Source organism: Heteronotia binoei, chromosome 19 (assembly GCF_032191835.1).
Source record: "Heteronotia binoei isolate CCM8104 ecotype False Entrance Well chromosome 19, APGP_CSIRO_Hbin_v1, whole genome shotgun sequence".
Classification (NCBI taxonomy): domain Eukaryota; kingdom Metazoa; phylum Chordata; class Lepidosauria; order Squamata; family Gekkonidae; genus Heteronotia; species Heteronotia binoei.
Window position 1 is genome coordinate 33,985,147 of NC_083241.1, and position 20,925 is coordinate 34,006,071.

At 46.5% G+C, this 20,925-nt stretch overlaps 1 protein-coding gene across 1 annotated transcript; it reads left to right on the forward strand.

Moving 5' to 3' along the window:
- Positions 1–42: 42 nt before the first annotated feature.
- On the forward strand, positions 43–14,606 carry LOC132587756 (zinc finger protein 420-like). Its single transcript, XM_060260116.1, has 9 exons — positions 43–149; positions 1,473–1,563; positions 2,850–3,351; positions 5,661–6,191; positions 6,454–6,568; positions 8,172–8,242; positions 8,474–8,600; positions 11,190–11,312; positions 12,482–14,606. The coding sequence occupies exons 2-9, from the start codon at positions 1,475–1,477 to the stop codon at positions 14,449–14,451; spliced, it is 3,528 nt and encodes a 1,175-aa protein (XP_060116099.1). The 5' UTR covers positions 43–149; positions 1,473–1,474; the 3' UTR covers positions 14,452–14,606.
- The last annotated feature ends 6,319 nt before the right edge of the window (positions 14,607–20,925 follow it).

The following is a 20,925-nucleotide window of genomic DNA, read 5'->3' on the forward strand; positions in this document are numbered from 1 at the left end:
GAGCAAGGAGGGGGGCGGAAATGAAGACAAGCTTCTTTTGCAGGGAGGGGTTTGCTTCTGATGGGGTGGGGAGGGAGCAGGAGGGGCTGCAGATGTGCAACCGCTGGGAAAAAACCGTGCAGGCGGATCCCGGGAAGGTGGACTTAGAAGTAAGGGATTGCATGAGAAGCTTTTTGAGGTCTTGCAAGGGAGGGAGGGTTTTCTTCGGGTTTGCACCTCCCGGATGGCAAATTCCTAGACATTTGGGTGCGGGGTGGTGGCTTCTGGGAAAGGGCATGTTTGGGGACGGGAGGGCCTCAGATGGGAACCAGGCCATAGAGCTACTCCCCCCCTCCGCTATACAGCCATTTCCTCCAGGGGAACTGATCTCTCCCAGCAGCTGGTCGGCTGTAATTCCGGGAGAAGTTCAGGCCCCACCTGGAGGTTGACAACCCTCTTAGGCAGCAGTTTTGCACCGTTATGGAAGCAGAACTTGCTTTGGGGGGGGGGGTGTATGCGTGCGCGCGCGTGATAATCTCTTTTAGTGCAAGAAAGGTTAAATCAACACAGACTCTGGAAAAAGACTTGTGTTGCTAGTCTTTTTAATCTTCAAACAAACAAAAAGCTGGTCTCTTCCCCTGAGGGGGTTGGGAACTCCTGCCTGTCTTGGAATCAACCCCAACCCCATCCTAAGACCCTGATGCCCTCCCACGGTGGGGCTGGAGCTGCCACCTGGTACCCAAGGCCTGCCCAGTAGAGGAGAGGAACATTTTTTTTAAAATAGGTCATGATGCTGCAAAGAGGGATTCCAACAAAGGTAATGGAAACACCAACAACGCCCCCGCCCCCCACGCACAGGAGAAGGTGACTGCACCCCCCCCCCCCAGCGAGGCAGACAGAGAAGAGTGGAACATGTTGATGTGGCCACACCCCCTGGTACAAGCCTCCCACAGAGGGGAGTCCAGGAGGAACAAATGGAACACAGGCATACCTCTCTGGGAAGACTGTGGTGTCAATGATGTGAACACACCAGGGAGAGAGCACCAAAGACCCACCCAGAGCAGTCTTTTGCAAACTGGAGGGAGAAAAGGGGTGAGCCATCCGCCACGTCTGCCCCGTCACTCCACAGATCACTTGGCAGTGGCAACAGTTAATACAGTGCCAGATTCTCCCTCCTGCACTGGGGTTTGTGTGCTTGGGGGGGTTATCAACCTCTATTGCAGGGGTGGACAACAGTAGCTCTCCAGATGTTTTTGCCTACAATTGACCATGCTGGCTGGGGCTGATGGGAGTTGTAGGCAAAAAACATCTGGAGAGCTACCGTTGGCCACCCCTGCTTTATTGGGCAGGCCTTGGGTACCAGGTGGCAACAGCGGGAGGGCTTCTAGTGTCCTGGCCCCACTTATGGACCTCCTGATGGCGCCTGGTTTTCTGGCCACTGTGTGACACAGAGTGTTGGGCCATTGGTCTTATCCAACATGGTTTCTGTTCAGGAATGGCCTCCTTTTGCCAGGTGAGAGAGGTACAGAACCCCGGGCAAGACAACAGGAAGAAATACAAGGGCACAGTCACAGGAGGCAAAAGGTCAGCTCCCACTAAGGCAAACGCCAGCAAAAATGCAAGGCTCGTTTTTGGTGGTGAGGGGCCCCAGAAAGGGAGTCCCAAATGGAATCAAATGGAATGAATCGTGCAGATTGGCTAGCCTGAATCTCAGGCATTTTGTGTGGCCCCCCCGCCCCCTTCCCAGCAATTGTCTCCAGCAGGGCACCAGTAAGACTCACAGTAGTCACCCAAAGCTGTTCAAGGACTGGGCTTAGACTTGTTCCCACAACAGGCTGGACTCTGGAAAATGGTGAGGGTGAGTTCTACTATGGGGCAGGAGAAAAGTATGATTCTTCTCTGAATGAAAGACTTGTATCTGCCCTGCTTCTTCAAGTGGTAGGAAGCTCCAAGGGAAGCAGGGCTCGCTTTTTTTTTTTGAGGGGGGGGGCGATAATCAGTCTCTTTCAGGGCAAGAAAGGTGAAATTAACAAAACTGATGTTGTGTTGCTAGTCTTTTAAATCTCCAAACAAAAAGCTGGTCTTTCCCCCTGAGATGAGACAGAAAGCACATGCCGAGGGGAGGGGGGAAGGGGAGAACTCCTGCTTGTCTTGGGGCCTGTATCCCAGGGTTGTTTCCCCTTGGAAGGAGAGAACCCCGCAGCCTTCTGGTGTCTTGTTATTGTTTCCTTTAATGACAAATATACTGGCAGAGCTGAGAACGGATGGAAGCCAGAAGAATTCCCGCAGAGCAGGAGGTGTGGTACCCCACAACGAATGCCCAGAGGGAGCGTTCCTGTGCCTCAAGATTCTTGAATCAAATCTCAGCCGAAGCTTGTCTGCCATTCTCTCCCAATCTCAGCTGCTCTTTCTTCCCACAGACACATTCCTGCCCCTTCCCCTCAGCTGGGTGTCTGGACAGAGCTCTTGCCGAACACTTCAGTCCTCCTGAAGGGATACATACAATGCTTTAAGGGGTCACCAGTCCCTCTTGTCCTTTTGGGGCTTTGCTTTACCTTTAGAAGTAGCCTTTGGGACAGACTGAACCAGTGAAATGAGAGGCTAATCATGTAGCATTGTTAAAAAGCCAAACAGAGATACTAAACTTCCCCTAAGAATCAACGGGGCCTATCCAAAACAGCTTGGTATGTAATATGGCAAAATGACATTAAAGTGTTCTATGAAACACAAGAAGCACTTTTGTTCTGATCCACCAGGGCAACTCCCTTGTCTCCTGAACATTCGAACATTTGTAATGCTCAGTGGTGTATCTCCATTCTTTTCTACTTTCCTCTTCATATGTTGCTGTCTATTTCTCTCTGTCCCCCCAGGGAGAGGCTTCTCGTCATAGCCAAGTGGATGCAGGATATCTTTTCCCAGTCTGAGGTGACCCAAGTGAAAAAGAAGGAGATGGAAGAAGAGGACCCAGGAGGACCTGGGACTGGCAAGACAGCAAGCAAAGGCCTCCATCCCATCCCAGCTGGGAGTGGCATTGACTTCTGGGAAGGAGCTGGGCCAGAGATCCTGGCTCAGGACACCATAACCTCAGATGTCAATTGCCAACGCTTCCGGCTGTTCTGCTACCATGAGGCCGATGGGCCCCGAGAGGTTTGCAGCCAGCTCCATGGACTTTGCAACCAGTGGCTGAAGCCGGAGAGGCACACCAAGAAGGAGATCCTGGACCTGGTGATCCTGGAGCAGTTCCTGACTCTCCTGCCCCAGGAAATGCAGAGCTGGGTCAGAGGATGTGGGCCAGAGACCAGTCCCCAGGCAGTGACCTTGGCAGAAGATTTCCTCCTGAGTCAGGCAGAAGAGAAGAGGCAGGCAGAACAGGTGAGGGGATTTCCTTCAGGTATGTCCAGTTCAAGCAACAATACCTGGCCTTATCCTAATGACTCTCTGCAAGACATTTGTCCAAGGGTTAAACATCCACATGGGAGATTTAATAGCCTCCTTCAGCATCCACTTGTAGTGTTCTCTGCAGTATTCTCTGGGCCACATAGCTCTCCAACCAGTATTCCCTCTAAGCTAAGTTAGCGTGAGCTAGTTTTTTAGCCTCCAGTTCACACATTTTTGTCTTAGCTCAGGAAAAATGGCCGCAGAGGAAACCGCTTTATACAGCAGCTCGCAGCTTTAATGCCAGTAGTTCACAAAGTAGAATTTTTGCTCACAAGACTCCACAGCTTAGAGGGAGCATTGTCTCCAACTGCTTGGATACACTAGACATTTGGGAGGGAAGCGTCAAGGATCCTGTTGCCCACCCTCTGTGTGTGGGGGGGGGGAGCCCCAATGAAGGAAGTTGATCCATCCCTGTATTAACCAGGTGCAATGTAAATGGGGACAAGAAGAGCCTCAAGTTGAGAGGAAGTCGGGAGTCTGTCCTTCCTGGCGGGAAGATCCTAAAACAACAGTGGTGGCAGTCAACAGTGGTGGCAGTCAAAGCTGCGGAGTCTTGTGAGCAAAAATTCTACTTTGTGAGCTGCTGGCATTAAGATTGTGAGCGACTGCATCAGTGTGCTCTGGGGTCGTCCTTCTTGAGCGAAGACAAAAATGTGTGAGCTGGAGGCTAAAAATCTGTGAGCTAGCTCACGCTAACTCAGCTTAGAGGGAACACTGGTGGCAGCTATATCCTAAGTGGCAGGAAGTGGAACAGTTCCATCCAGGAGTTGGCGACCCAGTGGAGGGAGTGGGCAGAACCGGATCTGCAGGGGAGAGCAGGCAGGTACCGCCATATTAATATTTAACTTTTTTTCCCCCGCAACCTTTTTTGTTCTGGAGTTACAACATTTAACGACATTAAGTAATGTTAACACCACATTTTTCATTCTCTCCCTTGTTAACCTGTATTCTTTTTATCATGCTCGTGTTTCTTCTTCCTGCCTAACACAAAGTCCATATTTAACCCTTTCCTGTTCTTTCTTCGAATGCACCTATTCAATTGGTGCAATAAATTTGACTTGTAAACCCAGCTGTTCAGCATTTTAGTTGATTATACCTGGAAGAAGCGCAAAAGAAGTGAAAGCGCTCACCATTGAAATCTTGTTTTATTATTATTCGTGTAAATGTTGTGCCTGTGTTAAAAATGGCAGAGCTAAATCTTTAAATGTATACGTGGGAAAAAAAAATTGCTCCCGGGGCTGGTTCCCCTTGGAAGGAGAAAACCCCGGAACCTTCTGGTGTCTTTTTATTATTTGCTTTAATGACAATTACACTGGCAGAGCTGAGCATGGGTGAAAGTCAGAGGAATCCTCACAGACTAGGAGGTCCGTTCCCCCACAATAAATGCCCAGAAGAAGCGTTCCTGTGTCTCAAGATTCGTGAGCCAAATCTCAGCCAAAGCCTGTCTGCCTTTCTCTCCCAATCTCAGCTGCTTGTTCTTCCCACAGACACATTCCTGCCCTTTCCTCTCAGCTGGGTGCTTGGACAGGACTCTTGCCTCACACTTCTGTCCTCCTGAAGAGATACATACAGTGGTTACTCTGCAGTCCCTCTTGTCCTTTTGAGGCTCCACTTTACCTTAGGAAATAGCCCTTGGGACAGAATGAACCAATGTAATGAGAACTATGCTTGTAACATCCTTAAAAAGCCAAACAAAGATTTCCCCCTAAGAACTAAAGAAGGATATCTAAAAATTGTTTGGTATATAATATGGCAAAATGACATTTAAAGTGTTCTACAAACCCCAAGAAGCACTTCTAGTTTTTTATCCATCAGGGCAATTCACACTTGTCTCCTGAGTATATGAAAGCTTGTTTGGTGTAGTGGTGCAGTGCACGGACTCTTATCTGGGAGAACCAGGTTTGATCCCCCACTCCTCCACTTGCACCTGCTAGCATGGCCTTGATTGTTACTGCCTATCCGAGCATTAAAATCACCAAAAATCATGAGCTGAGCAGTATGGAATTTCCTAGACAAAGACATCACATAATCAGAAAATTTCTCCCAGACAGCATCAAACTCCAGCTGCTGTGAGAGCCCTCTCCAGCCCCACCCACCTCACAGGGTGTCTGTTGTGGGAGAGGAAGGTAAAGGAGATTGTGAGCCACTCAGATTTTTCAGAGCGGAGGGCGGGATATAAATCCAATATCTTCTTCTTTTGTTCAGTGGTGTCTCTCCATTCTTTTTTATCTCCCTTTTCACAGATTGCTGTCTGTCTCTCTCTGTCCCCCCCGGGAGAAGCCTCTCTTCATATCCAAGTGAATACTGGAATCTTTTCACAGTCTGAGTGGACTGAAGAGAAGGGGCAGGAGATGGAAGAAGAGGACCCAGGAGGACGCGGGACCAGTAAGACAGCAAACAAAGGCCCTCATCCTCTCCAAGCTGAGAGTGCTGTTGACTCCTGGGAAAGAGCTGGGCCAGACAGCCTGGCTCAGGACACCATAACCTCTGATGCTGATTGCCAACGCTTCCGGCTTTTCCACTACCATGAAGCCAATGGGCCCCAAGAGGTTTTCAGCCAGCTCCATGGACTTTGCAACCAGTGGCTGAAGCCGGAGAGGCACACAAAGAAGCAGATGGTGGACCTGGTGATCCTGGAGCAGTTCCTGACTCTCCTGCCCCAGGAAATGCAGAGCTGGGTCAGAGGATGTGGGCCGGAGAGCAGTTCCCAGGCGGTGGCCTTGGCAGAAGGTTTCCTCCTGAGTGAAGCAGAGGAGAAGAGGCAGGCAGAACAGGTGAGGGGATTTCCTCCGGGCATGTCCGATTTAAGCAACGATATCTGGCCTTTTCTTGAAGTTTCCCTGACAGACCTTTGTCCCAGTGTTAGCCATCCAAATGAGAGACTGAACAGCCTCCTTCTGCTAGAGAATTTCTTATCCCTCCTGATAATTCACCAGGTCTGCTGACAGAAGGGTGCAGAGTCTGGGAGTGTTGCAGGACCCAATGCCTGGTCTCTTCCATTCCATCTCTTACCCCTCTCCCTTACTGCTGTTTCAGATATTGGGACCATCTGGGAGGACAGAAGCTACAACCCCTGAAGCAGAAAGAACTCCTTCTGAGGAACAGCAGAGGACACAGGATCTGGAGCATGCCCAAGATGCCCTCTCCTGTGGTAAGGACTCGCCGTGCCTGGACACAATTGGGGCACACTTTGAACTTGATGAGTAGACAGTTCAGGACAGGAAAAAAGTTAAATACTTCTTCACACAACACAGTTAATCTGTAGCACTCGATTATCACTAACTGTGATACCTCTATAAAGAGACTAGAGGAAGGCATGAAGGGCAACTCCTCTCATCAATTGAAATATTAATGCCTTCCTTCTATAAGAGGGATTTAAGGTGGCTCAAAAGAGAAAAGGTAGAAAGAACAGGGGTGTCAAATATGTGGCCTAAGGGCCAAATCAGGCCCCCAGGGGACTCTTATCAGGCCCCCGAGCAACTGGGTGTCATCTTGCTTCCTTCTACATAAGAGCTTGCTTTGCAAGACTTGCTCAGTCACACAGGAGCTACAGAGCAAAACCTCTATTTTCTCCATTGGCTGAGGCTCCTCCTTTAGGGAGGAAGGGGGAAGGTAGAGCTACTGAGCCAAGCCTCTCTTCCTTCTGTTGGCCGAGGCTTCCCCCACCCCCCTCAGTCCCATGGGGAAGGAAGGAAAGAGCCACAGCTTCTTTTGCCCAGTTCCCTGGATCCCATGGGAGAGATATAAAGAAAGCACCTTTAAGACCAATGAGTGCCAAAGTTTTAAGCACGTTTTAAGTTTTGTAAAAAAACAAATGATTTAATTGTGTTTGTCTGCGTCCTTTATAAAGTTTATATCTCTGCTACCTAATCTTAAATAGGTACACACATGGTCTGGCCCGACGTGGCCCAGTCCAACCCGACATGTCCTGGCCTAACAAGGTCTCATTTATGTCAGATTCGGCCCTCATAACAAATGTTCAACACCCCTGCCTTAGAAGATCTATTCATTCGGGGGAATTTGGGGACCCTCCACCTTCTGGGCAAGCAGAGCTCTGAAACCCAGTTTCTGGGGCCCAATAATAATGAAAAGACTTGACTTCTGTGATGACTTTTGCTTTTGCATCTGGCTTAAAACCTCATTGTGAAGTCAGCACGCCAAGAGAAGCTCTGGAAACTCATTCTTATTACCCTTAACTCTCCAGATGCGCTGAAGTCATGCCTGGCCGAAGGGGACAGTGCCCCAATAATAATTGAAAAATTTGATTGCTGTGCCTCTGTCTACAGGGGCATCTGGTGGGCTGCTGTGAGAAATAACACGCTGGAGTAGAAATAGCAGGCGATGTCCAGGCAACCGCAGGGTCTTTGGGGAGGGGCCTAGGATAGTATGCCGAGACATATTCTGAAAACTCACTCAAATTACTCTCAAATTTCCAGTTGCACTCAAGTCACATCTGGGCCAAATGTGATGCTGAAGTGCCATGTGATGTCATTTCTGACCCCCCTTCCCTTCTCCACCCCCCCTCCAGGCTGGACACGGGTCTCACAGAACTCTGAAATATTTTTGGCAGTATTTATAATCCGTGAGGCTCATAGATATCTCGTTGCTTCTCTTTTGCCTCTCCCAGAATTTGGTAAAAAGTGTTACAAAATGAGTCGAGTGTACACCGGGCAAGGTTTCACAACCTGGGAAGGGGGGCGGTGTGTGAAGCAGGGAACAAACAAGCAAGCACCCTTCCTTCTTTTTTGTCTCAGGAAGCGAAGAGATGCTGTTGAGCCGCCATCTTTTCATAGGTGTGGAGACGGCTGATGTCCCTCCCATCCAGGTAGGAGAGATGAGATGAGATGAGCAGGGGTCAGCCTGGGTCCCTCCTCCTTTCTCAGGGAGGCTTTTGCTCCTGCAGTTTCTACAAGGTGTCTGGGCAAGAGGTCTTCGGAACAGTTTTCCCTTTACCCATGTCAAGTCACGCATCCTGTACCTTCCCAGACTACTGCCTTCCAGGGTGCAGTCTCTGCCTGGCCTAATCTCTGAGGAGGGAATCTGCTTTTTCTTTCAGTGTCCCTTTTCCTTTGAGGAGGTGTCCATCTATTTCACGGAGGCAGAATGGGCCCTGCTGGATCTGGGACAAAGAGCTCTATACGTGGACGTCATACTGGAGATCTATGGGAATGTGGCCTTTCTGGGTAAGGATTTTTCATAGGCAGGACTTTTTTCTAAGCAGGAACGCAGTTCTGGCTGGCTTGGCATCAGGGGGTGTGGCCTAATATGCAAATGAGTCCCTGCTGGGCTTTTTCTACAAAGGTGCCCAAGATGTGAATAAATGCCATTGTGATAAGCATGAATCAAAATACTGAGTAGGAATGTAACTTTTGAGGTCTGTCCTGGTACTTGGGAAGGAGAAGAGAAGAGAGAGGCTGGATTTATACCCTGCCCTTCACTCAGAGTCTCAGAGCAGCTTATATAAACCAATCTCTGTGCTCCTGTGTGTGTACTTGCTGAGGGGCAACTGAGGCCAGCATTGTGGCCATCACCCAAGCCAGAGAAGGTGTCCTCGCCTGAGGCAAAGGGGACCAGAGGCCCTCAGAGAGACTCGGGGGTGGGGGGAGGGGTCAGATCCTTATTTCTCTGTTTCCAACCTTTACAGCACACCCTTCCCCCTGGATTACAAATATCCAGTCTGCCTGTGATTTGGAAATGATCCTGTCCAGAACTGAAGCCTGGGACCCCCCGGGGTCACTACACATACCTGAGCAGCATCCAGTTAAGTGGGTTCAGGAGGAGATTGCACAGAAGTAAAGCATCCCCCTTTAAATACATATAAAGGTTTATTAAGGATTTAAAAATAAGATATTGCTAAGCAGCACAGTTCCTGAAGCTCAACAACAGAAAAACAAGAAAAGCTAATTTTTCTGTATAATACGTGAAATACTTGGTATTGGATGTAGCATAAGTATTCCCACTGTAGCCTACGTAGAACTATTACAGTGTGATGGAAGAAGAAAATATCAAGGCGTACTATCATGGCATGAGCATAAAGTTAGTATGGCTTCTCTCTAGTCTATATCCATAGGAGAGCCAGTTTGTTGTAGTGGTTACGTGCGCGGACTCTTATCTGGGAGAACTGGGTTTGATTCCCCACTCCTTCACTCGCAGCTGCTGGAATGGTCTTGGGTCACAGCCATAGCTTTCGTAGGAGTTGTCCTTGAAAGGGCAGCTTCTGAGAGAGCTCTCTCAGCCCCACCTACCCCACAGGGTGTCTGTTGTGGGGGAGGAAGGTAAAGGAGACTGAGCCGCTCTGAGACTCTTCGGAGTGGAGGGCGGGATATAAATCCAATATCTTCATCTACCTCACAGGGTGTCTGTTGTGGGGGAGGAAGGTAAAGGAGATGGTGAGCCGCTCTGAGACTCTTTGGAGTGGAGGGCAGGATATAAATCCAATATCTTCATCTACTTCACAGGGTGTCTGTTGTGGGGGAGGAAGGTAAAGGAGATGGTGAGCTGCTCTGAGACTCTTCGGAGTGGAGGGCGGGATATAAATCCAGTATCTTCATCTACCTCGCAGGGTGTCTGTTGTGGGGGAGGAAGGTAAAGGAGATTGTGAGCCGCTCTGAGACTCTTTGGAGTGGAGGGCGGGATATAAATCCAATATCTTCATCTACCTCACAGGGTGTCTGTTGTGGGGGAGGAAGGTAAAGGAGATAGTGAGCCGCTCTGAGACTCTTCGGAGTGGAGGGCGGAATATAAATCCAATATCATCATCATCATATTGTATTTTCTACCTCTCAAGGGTCAGGTGTTCCTAATGACCCAATCAAGGGTCCTTTTTGATGGCATTTTCCAGAGGCTGTCAGCACCCTCCTAATCCCCCTCCCTCCTGGTTACACAACTGGGTACAGATTCTTGTGATTAACCAGTTAACACATTCTGGAGTCCGTCCTTGAGAAGAGAAGGATGTCGGCTGCAGAGACACTCAAATCACAAAACACCTGAAAGTCGGACCAGGCCACTTAATGATCATGTTAGCCCTTGGGGGAAGTGGGGCGCTTTGCGTCACAGGCCCATTCCTGCTGGTGGGGATCCTCGGCTTTGATGGTGACCATGGTTCCATCCTTCCAGAAGAATTTTAATGCTTGGATTTCTTTCATTCCCCTTATAAAAATGATCGCTTTCTCTCTGCTCTGACCTGGATAATCCAGGCTAGCCCCATCTCATCCGATTTTGGAAGCTAAGCAGGGCTGACGCTGGCTAGTCCTTGGAAGACTAACCACCAAGCAGCACCAGGGCCATGATGAAGAGGCAGGCAATGGCAAAACCGCCTTTACATCACCTCTTGCTTAAAAAACAAGTCTAGCTCACCACCTAGTGGTGCATAATACTAAAGAACTGGAACATCTGGCAGCCAGACAGTCTTATGACTTCCTACCTACAGAGAGCCAGTTTGGTGTAGTGGTTAAGTGCGTGGACTCTTATCTGGGAGAACTGGGTTTGATTCCCCACTGCTCCATTTGCACCTGCTGGAATGGCCTTGGGTCAGCCATAGCTCTCGTAGGAGTTGTCCTTGAAAGGGCAGCTGCTGTAAGAGCTCTCTTAGCCCCACCTGCCTCACAGGGTGTCTGTTGTGTGTGTGTGTGGGGGGGGGGGGAAGTAAAAGAGATTGTGACTGCTCTGAGATTCAGAGTATAGGGCAGGATATAAATTCGATATCTAAATCTACACACTGCCATAAGATAGATAAATACTTTTTGTTTTTTTTCTCTCACTCTCTTGAAAAGAAGCCAGAGGTACAAGAGAGACTACGGTGGAGACAGAAAATGCTCTTGCATCCAAAGAAATATTGGAGAGTTCCTCAAGAGGTTCCCAAGAGCATATTTCCTTCCCAAACGAGCCGGCTGAGAGTGAGTATCCTTCACGGTCATGTCAAGGGAACGATCAAGGAATAGCCATGGGGGAGTTCTGATTCACTTCTGAGTGACAGACACAAACTTGTGCTCATGTTCCCTCGGCCAGTCTATGAGAGAACTACGTGGTCGCAGAGTCACTGTGATCCAGACGGCGGGCAATATGGCTTATTGATAAAACCAGGAGACAAACAATGTGTGAACACAGATCTCCCTGTTCTGAAGTGTTTATCAGTGTTTCAAAGAATCAGGTCCATTACAAAAGTTTATATACAGTTTGATAGCATGTCCAGCGTGGTACAATTAATTTTTAATCGGCTAATTAATCATGACCTCATGACTCTGCCCCAATCCCATTGGGCTATTTCCCCTCGGGTTACAGGAGCTGGTGCCCAGGTGTTTTTTTTAGTAATTTGCTTTCTGAAACAAAATTATTTTTGTAGACATCCTGTAAACTCTCTTCTGACCAAGGACACACACATAGCCAAGTCAGATGCTCGTTGCTATGGAAACATGGACATTATTCTGGGATGGCCAGGCTGTGAAAACGTTTTACTTTTGTGCTTTTTGACTCCCTTCCCAGGAGTGTACCTTTTGTGTGTTCAGGCTCTGACCTTTCCCCTATTTTACTTAAGAAAAATAGGAATCTTAACATAAAATCCAGGTCTTAATATAAAATATAACAAAGCTTAATTGCATCTCATTATTAAAATATGATTCTCTGTGCAAAACATGACTAAATATGACTCTTAAATTGGCTTCTGAGATAATAGTGCAAGCTTTAGGTTCACACCTAAACTGGCTCTTAGCTTGCACTATTTCTTTAAGAGCCAATTAAGAGAAACACAGGCTGACACATCTATCATGAGCAACATTCAGTTTGGTACAATCCTATAGATTGCTGGATAAGGAGGGAGGGAAGCCTTCTGAGGGCCTGAAATCTGGAGGTTCAGGAACTCTTTCAGGAAAGAGATCACTGTGGCTCTTGAGGGAGTAAGATATCCTTAAATACTAGATATTCTGGGGGAAAGTGGAAGAGTGGTTAAGATCAGCAAAGGTGGATGAGGTCAAAGGGTTGCCAATCCTTTTTTTACAGCAGTCACATAGATGTCTTTGGACCTTACCAGCCCTCCCAGATACTAACATGATCTCGTTATTTATTCCAGCAGAGGATGAACAGAGGAACGAGGAGGGTGAGGAACTTGATCAACAAATGTCAAATAGAGTTAAAAATGAAGACTTGAAAGAAAACATCCGAAGTGAAGGCATATCTAAGAGAAACACAAGCAGTCATATGGTTGAGAAGCAGGATGAAAGAAAGGATAACGTACATTTTCAAAAGCACACAATCATGAAGAGAAGTACATTCAGTCTGTCTGGAAAGTACTTCAGAAATAGATCACAGCTCCTTCTGCACCAAAGAACCCACACAGGGATGAAACCTTTTGAATGCTCAGAGTGTGGAATGAGATTCAGTTTGAGTAGTAGTCTTCAACAGCATCAGAGGACTCACACAGGGGAGAAACCTTTTGAGTGCCCAGAGTGTGGAAAGAAATTCAGTCAGAGTGGATCTCTTCAACGGCACCGAAGAACCCACACAGGGGAGAAACCTTTTGAATGTTCAGAGTGTGGCAAGAGATTCAGTCAGCATCGTTATCTTCAATACCATTTGACTGCCCACACAGGGGAGAAACCTTTTGAATGCTCAGAGTGTGGTAAGACATTTAATCAGAGTAGTGATCTTCAAAAGCATCTGACATCTCACACAGGGGAGAAACCATTTGAATGCCCAGAGTGTGGGAAAAGATTCAGTCGGAATGACACTCTTCAATTGCACCGAAGAAACCACACAGGGGAGAAACCTTTTGAATGCTCAGAGTGTGGAAAGAGATTCAATCAATGTGAAGCTCTTCAAAATCATCTGAGAACTCACACAGGGGAAAAACCCTTTGAATGCTCATACTGTGAAAAGAGATTCAGTCGCAGTAGCATTCTGCAACAGCATCAGAGAACCCACACAGGGGAGAAAGCTTTTGAATGCTCTGAGTGTGGAAAGAGATTCAGTCGCAGTAGCACTCTGCAACAGCATCAGAGAACCCACACAAGGGAGAAACCTTTTGAATGCCCCGAGTGTGGGAAGAGATTCAGTCAGAGTTACAATCTGCAACTGCACCAAAGTACCCACACAGGGGAGAAAGTTTTTGAATGCTCAGAGTGTGGAAAGAGATTCAATCGGAGTGACACTCTTCAACAGCATCAGAGAACCCACACAGGGGAGAAACCATTTGAATGCTCAGAGTGTGGAAGGAGATTCCGTTTGAGTGGTGTTCTTCAAAAGCATTTGACAACCCACACAGGGGAGAAACCTTTTGAGTGCTCAGACTGTGGAAAGCGATTCAATCGGAGTGACACTCTTCAACAGCATCAGATAACCCACACAGGGGAGAAACCTTTTGAATGCTCAGAGTGTGGAAAGAGATTCAGTCAGAGGGGCTATCTGCAACAGCATCAGAGAACCCACACAAGAGAGACACCTTTTGAATGCTTAGAATGGAGAAAGAAATTAACTTGGAGTTGCGATCTTCAAGAGCACCAGATAACCCACACAGGGGAGAAGCATTTTGAATGTTCAGTGTGTGGAAAGAGATTCAGTCGCAAGGGCCATCTTCAACAGCATCAGATAGCCCACACAGGGGAGAAACCTTTTGAGTGTTCAGAGTGTGGAAAGAGATTCAGTCGCAGGGGCGATCTTCAACAGCATCAGATAATCCACACAGGGGAAAAACCTTTTGAATGCTCAGAATGTGGAAAGAAATTCAGTCGCAGTAATAATCTGCAACGGCATCAGATAACCCACACAGGAGAGAAACCTTTTGAATGCTCTGAGTGTGGGAAGAGATTCAGTATCAGGGGTGAACTTCGACAGCATCAGAGAACTCACACAGGGGAGAAACCTTTTGAGTGCTCAGAGTGCGGAAAGAGATTCAGACAGAATCGCTCTCTTCGAAAGCATTTAAGAACTCACATGAGTAATGTTCCTGGATCATTTACAAGTGAATGTCAATACCATAAAACTCTTAATGTAATAGCAGATTGGAATTTATATACCAACATTTCAGTACAAACCTTTCTCTGAATGTGCCGATAGTTATGGCTAGCTTATTAAGAAGTACAGACATACAGTAGTCTTTCACTGAATGATGCTACACTTCTATATGTTCTTCACTTGTTTATATATACTATGAATTCTTGAACACATCAATAAACTTAATTCGAAGCTGAGGGAAAAAAGGACCCACATGAGGAGAAACCATGTAACTGTGTAACCTAGACAATAGTTTTTCTCGTTTTGCATTCCTAAGAAACCTTCCATACTATAGAAAGGTTTCACACCATGTCAACTTTTGTAAAGAAATGAGAAAAATCCTTGGATTGTGGAAAGAGCTTTAACCATGACTGAAACCTCAAATAGATCTCACAGGTAAAATGTAAGGATGATCTCTGAAGCTGGAGGTTGAAAGTCTAACTCAGCTTAGAGGGAACACTGCTTACGATGTACTGTCACCCTGACCTATTCCACTTTTCCTAGTAGTTGGCTGATGACTAAAAAGCCTCGTCTTTTTGTTTCAGATTCTATGTATTTAGACATTCGTGTAACTTTTATATGTGATAAACAAACACTATTCTCTCCTGCTCAGGGCTTTGTTTGGGTTTTTTTGGTAGCAGTAACTCCTTTGCATATTAGGCCACACACCCCTGATGTAGCCAATCCTCCAAGAGCTTACAGTAGGCTCTGTGCTAAGAGCCCGGTAAGCTCTTGGAGGATTGGCTACATCAGGGGCGTGTGGCCTAATATGCAAAGGAGCTCCTGCTACAAAAAAGGCCCTGCTCCTGTTGTCTTTTATTAAAATTTCCCTGTAGCATAGGCAGCAGCAAAGAGAATAGCTTGAATTTTTGCTATTATTCTGCCCCTGAGTTTCAAGACTCTCTCCTCCTCATATCTCTGGTAGGCTCAGCCCTGTTATATGAATTTAGGACATTTCTATGAGATTATAGAGAGCTAAACCATATACTGATCATGTCCGCTGGGAGCCTGTGGCAGAGCATCTCTGTGGCATGCAGAAGGTCCCAGGTTCTATCCTGGGCATGTTCATTTAAAAAAGGATCAGGTAGGAGGTAATCTAACCTCTACCTGAGACCTTGGAGAGCTGTTGTAGACAATTCTGACTTTGATGGACCAAGAGTCTGAGTCGCTAGAAGGCAGTTTTGTATGTTCACAGATTATTTCCAGCTTCCCAGTTGGATAGTTCCTGTTGAATGTGTTGTTCAGAGAAATATATGTAACAAGTGTTTTCTTGAAACTCATAGAGGTCTACTGAAGCTTTTTTCAATTTTTGTTGGGGGAAAGGATCACTGTTAATTTCCTTAGGGAAACACTGCATCCAGCGGCTAAAACAAGGTTATTCCTTTACAAATGTTAAGAAAGGCTTAGCTAAATGGATGCCTACACAAAAGTGGTCTGAAACTCCTGACACTCCCAGGGAAGATCTTTTAAATCTTCTACCTGTATGGAATAGAAGACAACAAGAAGAAGACGACGATGACATTGGATTTATATTCCGCCCTCCACTCGAGTCTCAGAGCGGCTCACCATCTGCTTTATCTTCTCCCCCACAACAGACACCCTGTGAGGTGGGTGGGGCTGAGAGGGCTCTCACAGCAGCTGCCCTTTCAAGGACAACCTCTGACAGAGCTATGGCTGACCCAAGGCCATGCCAGCAGGTGCAAGTGGAGGAGTGGGGAATCAAACCTGGTTCTCCCAGATAAGAGGCCGCAGACTTAACCACTACACCAAACAAGAGCTCGGGAGGGAGGTCCGACGCTAGCATGGAGTCTGTGTTGTAGGACAGCAAACACATGTGGCTATCATGTGGTGTAATGAAAGATCCCCTGCCTGGATCCATGCCGCGGTAACATCCAGGTTAGACTCATGTGCTGTGTATTGGTCTCACCACAAAATAAACACAAAAGCAACAGTTGGTGCAGAACATCACAACTCAGCTATAGGAGATGCATATTCTGCCCCCTTGTTGCAGACATTCCATCTGTTACCAGGCACAATGTAAGGTATTGGCTTTCAGATACCAAGCCCTTTAGGGCCTTGGTCTCTCGTGTCTGTGGGTCTGCCTCTTCCCCCTATGCTCTGCCATGACAGTTTCATCTGAGCTTGGCCTCCTTTAAGTACCAAAGAACAAAAAGAAAGGGGAGAGGGGAACTCAGCCCAAATATAATCAGTTTGATAAGAGGTTTCAGCTACCTAGAATATAATTCACAAAAACATATAACATTTATTATAGAGTGTACTGGATATCAGGCTGCATAAAATCGTGTCTGGATATCAGGCTGCATAAAATTTGCAAACAAAATACAATTTCACATATATATCTAATGGACTTCCAGTAACCACAACACCCATAAGTGTTTTGGCCCCTAAGGGCCTTCCTCAGTGATCAATATATAAAATGGTACAAAGACACACATTCAAGAATAAAAATGATAAAAGGGCAGGTGTTGTTTCTTGTATGATGTGTAGTTACTTAAAATTATATAAAGTAAGCCATAGCTGGATTATCCTGAACTTCACACACACATCAGAATATTCACCACTATGGTTCTCTGGTGCAGAGTCTCTAATCAATCACTGGATGAAAGGTAACACCGTCAATGAGCAAAACCCAAAATGGCCATAGAAGTGCCTTCTCTGCTGTGGCCCCCACCTTATGGAATGGCCTGCCTAGGGAAGTCAAGATGGCTCCCACTCTCCTGGCTTTCTGCAAACGATGTAAAACTAAATAATCAGTTCCCGTTGTACTCAAAATCCCTCAGAATATTCCAAAATCCAAAGCATGGAGCACAAGAGAGAAAATCCTAGGGACTGAAAATGAGGGATTGAAGCCTCTTAGTGTTGCCAATCCCCAGGTGGGGGCAGGGGATCCCCCAGTTTGGAGGCCCTCTGTACCCTTCAGAGTCATCAGAAAGTGGGGGGAGGAGGGAAATGTCTGCTTTGAGCTCCATTATTCCCTAGGGAGACCAATTCCCATAGGGTATAATGGAAAATTGATCTGCAGGTATTTGGGGCTCTGGTGTGAGAGGCGCTGGTTTTTTTTAGGTAAGGGCACCGAATTTGCAGAATAGCATCCAGTGCCTCTGCTCCAGGTTTCAAAAGGATTGGACCAGGAGTTCCAATTCTATGAACCCCCAAAGAAGGTGCCCCTATCCTTCATTATTTCCAATGGAGGGAAGGCATGCAGTTCCTGTGATGGTCAGAACTCCCTTTGGAGTTCTATTATACTTGTCACAACCTTGCTTCTGGCTCCACCCCCAGTGTCTCCTGGCTCCACCCCCAAAGTCTCCTGGCTCCATCCCCAAAATCCGCAGATATTTCTTGAATGAGACTTGGCAACCCTAAAGCCTCTATTAGGTATTTTTTCTCCTGAAAATGGGAGGTTTCTACACCTCTTCTACACAAAAGTAGAAGCATTCTCACAATAATTCAAAAGATGATCAAAACTGATTTAAGATGTACCATTCAGCAGGACTAAAACTGCTGAAGGTGTGAGAATTCCCATGCTGGGAATTATTAGGAAAGGGAATTGAAAACAAATCAGCCAGTATCATAATGCTCCTGTATAAATCGATGGTGCGGTCTCATTTGGAGTACTGTGTGCAGTTTTGGTTGCCACACCTCAAAAAGGATATTATAGCATTGGAGAAAGTCCAGAAAAGGGCAACTAGAATGATTAAAGGGCTGGAACACTTTCCCTATGAAGAAAGGTTGAAATGCTTGGGACTCTTTAGCTTGGAGAAACATTGACTGCGGGGTTACATGATAGAGGTTTACAAGATAATGCATGGGATGGAGAAAGTAGAGAAAGAGGTACTTTTCTTCCTTTCTCACAATACAAGAACTCATGGGCATTCGATGAAATTGCTGAGCAGACAGGTTAAAACGGATAAAAGGAAGTACTTCTTCACCCAAAGGGTGATTAACATGTGGAATTCACTGCCACAGGAGGTGGTGGCGGCCACAAGCATGGCCACCTTCAAGAGGGGTTTAGATAAAAATATGGAGCAGAGGTCCATCAGTGGCTATTAGCCACAGTGTGTGTGTGTGTGTGTATAAATTTTTTTGCCACTGTGTGACACAGAGTGTTGGACTGGATGGGCTATTGGCCTGATCCAACATGGCTTCTCTTATGTTCTTATTTCTATTTGTAGATCTTCCAGAGGCACTGTGTAAGGCCTGCTGATTCACCAGGGCTTTATAATAACAGAAATCACATCTTCTAATAACAAACTTGGCCAGATCTGAGCATAGCTAAATGTGGTGACTGGAGCTGCGAAGGGGAAGATGGAACTTTCTACAAACTAAAAGTTTTCCAGGGCTGCAGGAAAATATATTAGGAAGACATAGGGTTGCCAAGTCCTCTGTAGCCTCTGGCAGGGGACAGTTTTCTTGCACTTGCAGTGATGTCATCACGCTGGCGATGTCGCGTGTCAGCCGCTCTAGGAGCTTTTGGGGAAACTCTATGGTTTTCTTGGATGTTCTAGCAATTTGCGAAGGGAAACTCTATGGTAGCATAGTTTTTCCTCCCAAATTGCTAGAGGGTCCAGGAAAACCGCAAGAGTTTTCCCGGAAGCTCCTAGAGCAGCCAGTGTGCGATGTTGCCAGTATGATGACATCACTGTGAGTGATGTCATCATGCTGGCAATGTCGGGGGAGGATCCTTCGTTGGCACAATGTGAGCCGGTAGGTTGAGAACCTCCAGGGTGGGGGAAACCCCGCCTAGCCTGGGAACTTGGCAATGGCAGCCCTAGGAAGACATGTTTTTTTTAAAGCAACTCAAAATAATAAAAGGAGCACCTGTAGTTTTAAGAAATGGATTACCTCAGTAGCTGTTGCTAGGCAACTACAGCATTCCACACTGGGTTTCTGGGAGTAATAGGCAGAGGGAGAGGGCCTGGCCCTTTTCAGGACTGTTTTGGACTTTGAGGGAGGACTCAGAGGGGCCAGGCCTTGCTAGGGCTGCGAGTTCTGGGTTGGGGAAACCCTGGAGTTTTAGGGGTTGAGCCCTTGCGTACAGAAGAGTTTAGCGAAGTGAGGAACCTCAGCCGGATATTATTTATTTACACCATGTGACCAGAACTCTACACAGTATTCCAAATGAGAACTGTATAGTTCTATACAATGGCATTACAATATTGGCCATTTTATTCTCAATCCCTTTCCTAAGAATCCCTAACAGAGTTTGCCTTTTTTTTATCGCTACAGCATACTGGACGGATGCCTTCATCGAGCTGATGGGGGGAGGCGTTTGTGAGTTTCCTGCACCGTTCAGGGGGTTGGACTAGATGACCCTAGAGGTCCCTTCCAACTCTATGATTCTATGAGCTATCCACTATGACCCCAAGATCAAGTTCAGACCTCATTATCCTGTATTTGGAGCAGGGATTTTTGTCCCAATGCACATCAACATTGTATTTGACAGTTTGTGAAGGTCCTCTTGGTGTTCTTCACAGTCAGCCTTGGTTTTCACCATCCTGAGTTCTTTGGTGTTATCTGGAAACTTGGCCACTACACTATTCACCCACAGTTCCAGATCAGTGTGGGACCCCCATTGCTTACTCCCCTCCCCTGGGAAAAATGCCCACAGATTCCTACTCTTTGTTTCCTGTCCTTTCCTTAGACATAGCTTATTTAGTGTGACCCTCTAGGGCAGGGGTGTCAAACTCATTTGTTATGAGGGCCGGATCTGATATAAATGAGACCTTGTCGGGCTGGGTCGTGTGTGTCATAAAATGTAATGTCAGGTAGCGGAGGTATAACCTTTATAAAGCACCCAGACACAAAACTTAAAATAAGTGTAAAAGATTAGCACTCTTGCAATATTTTGTTTATTTAACTGTTAACTGACACTTCCTGCTCTGAATTACTGCATCGAAATCTGGAGACAATGGCTGTGCTGTAGCAGTCTTAAGTATGCTGTTCAGGTGTTGTTCAGGTGTCTGCCTGTAAATTGCAAACCTATTTAATTTATTGACATTCATTACAGAACTCTCATGTCAATGCTTTGAACCTAAGTGTCAAGCATGCGATTTTCAAAGGAACGAGTCAAGTTGATACAAAACTACGTTTATTGCTAAATCGATACTCTCTCTCAGTCCAGGACTCTGAGAGTAATACCAAAAATACATTGATGCATTTATTTTAAGGCATACTTCAAAGGGTTCCCAAGGGGAGGGAGCGAGGGGTGCTAACTAACACATAAACCATAATAAATGTCTACATTCCCCCTATGTTATCAGTATCTCGTCCTTGCTTTCCCAGATAGCTTGCACTCCCTTGCTGGAATGTATTGGAAGACACTCCTCCTTCTTCTCTCATTAATAGTTTTGTTTCTTTCTAGTCTATCACCTATAGCAATAAAGCAGGAGGGGGGAAGGGAAGAAATAACAATACCAACTACATAGACTCTGCATGATGTTTCACAGACCAGTTTTATGGAGGGCTCTAAAACCATATATTACCAGTGTACTTTACCATGCTTGA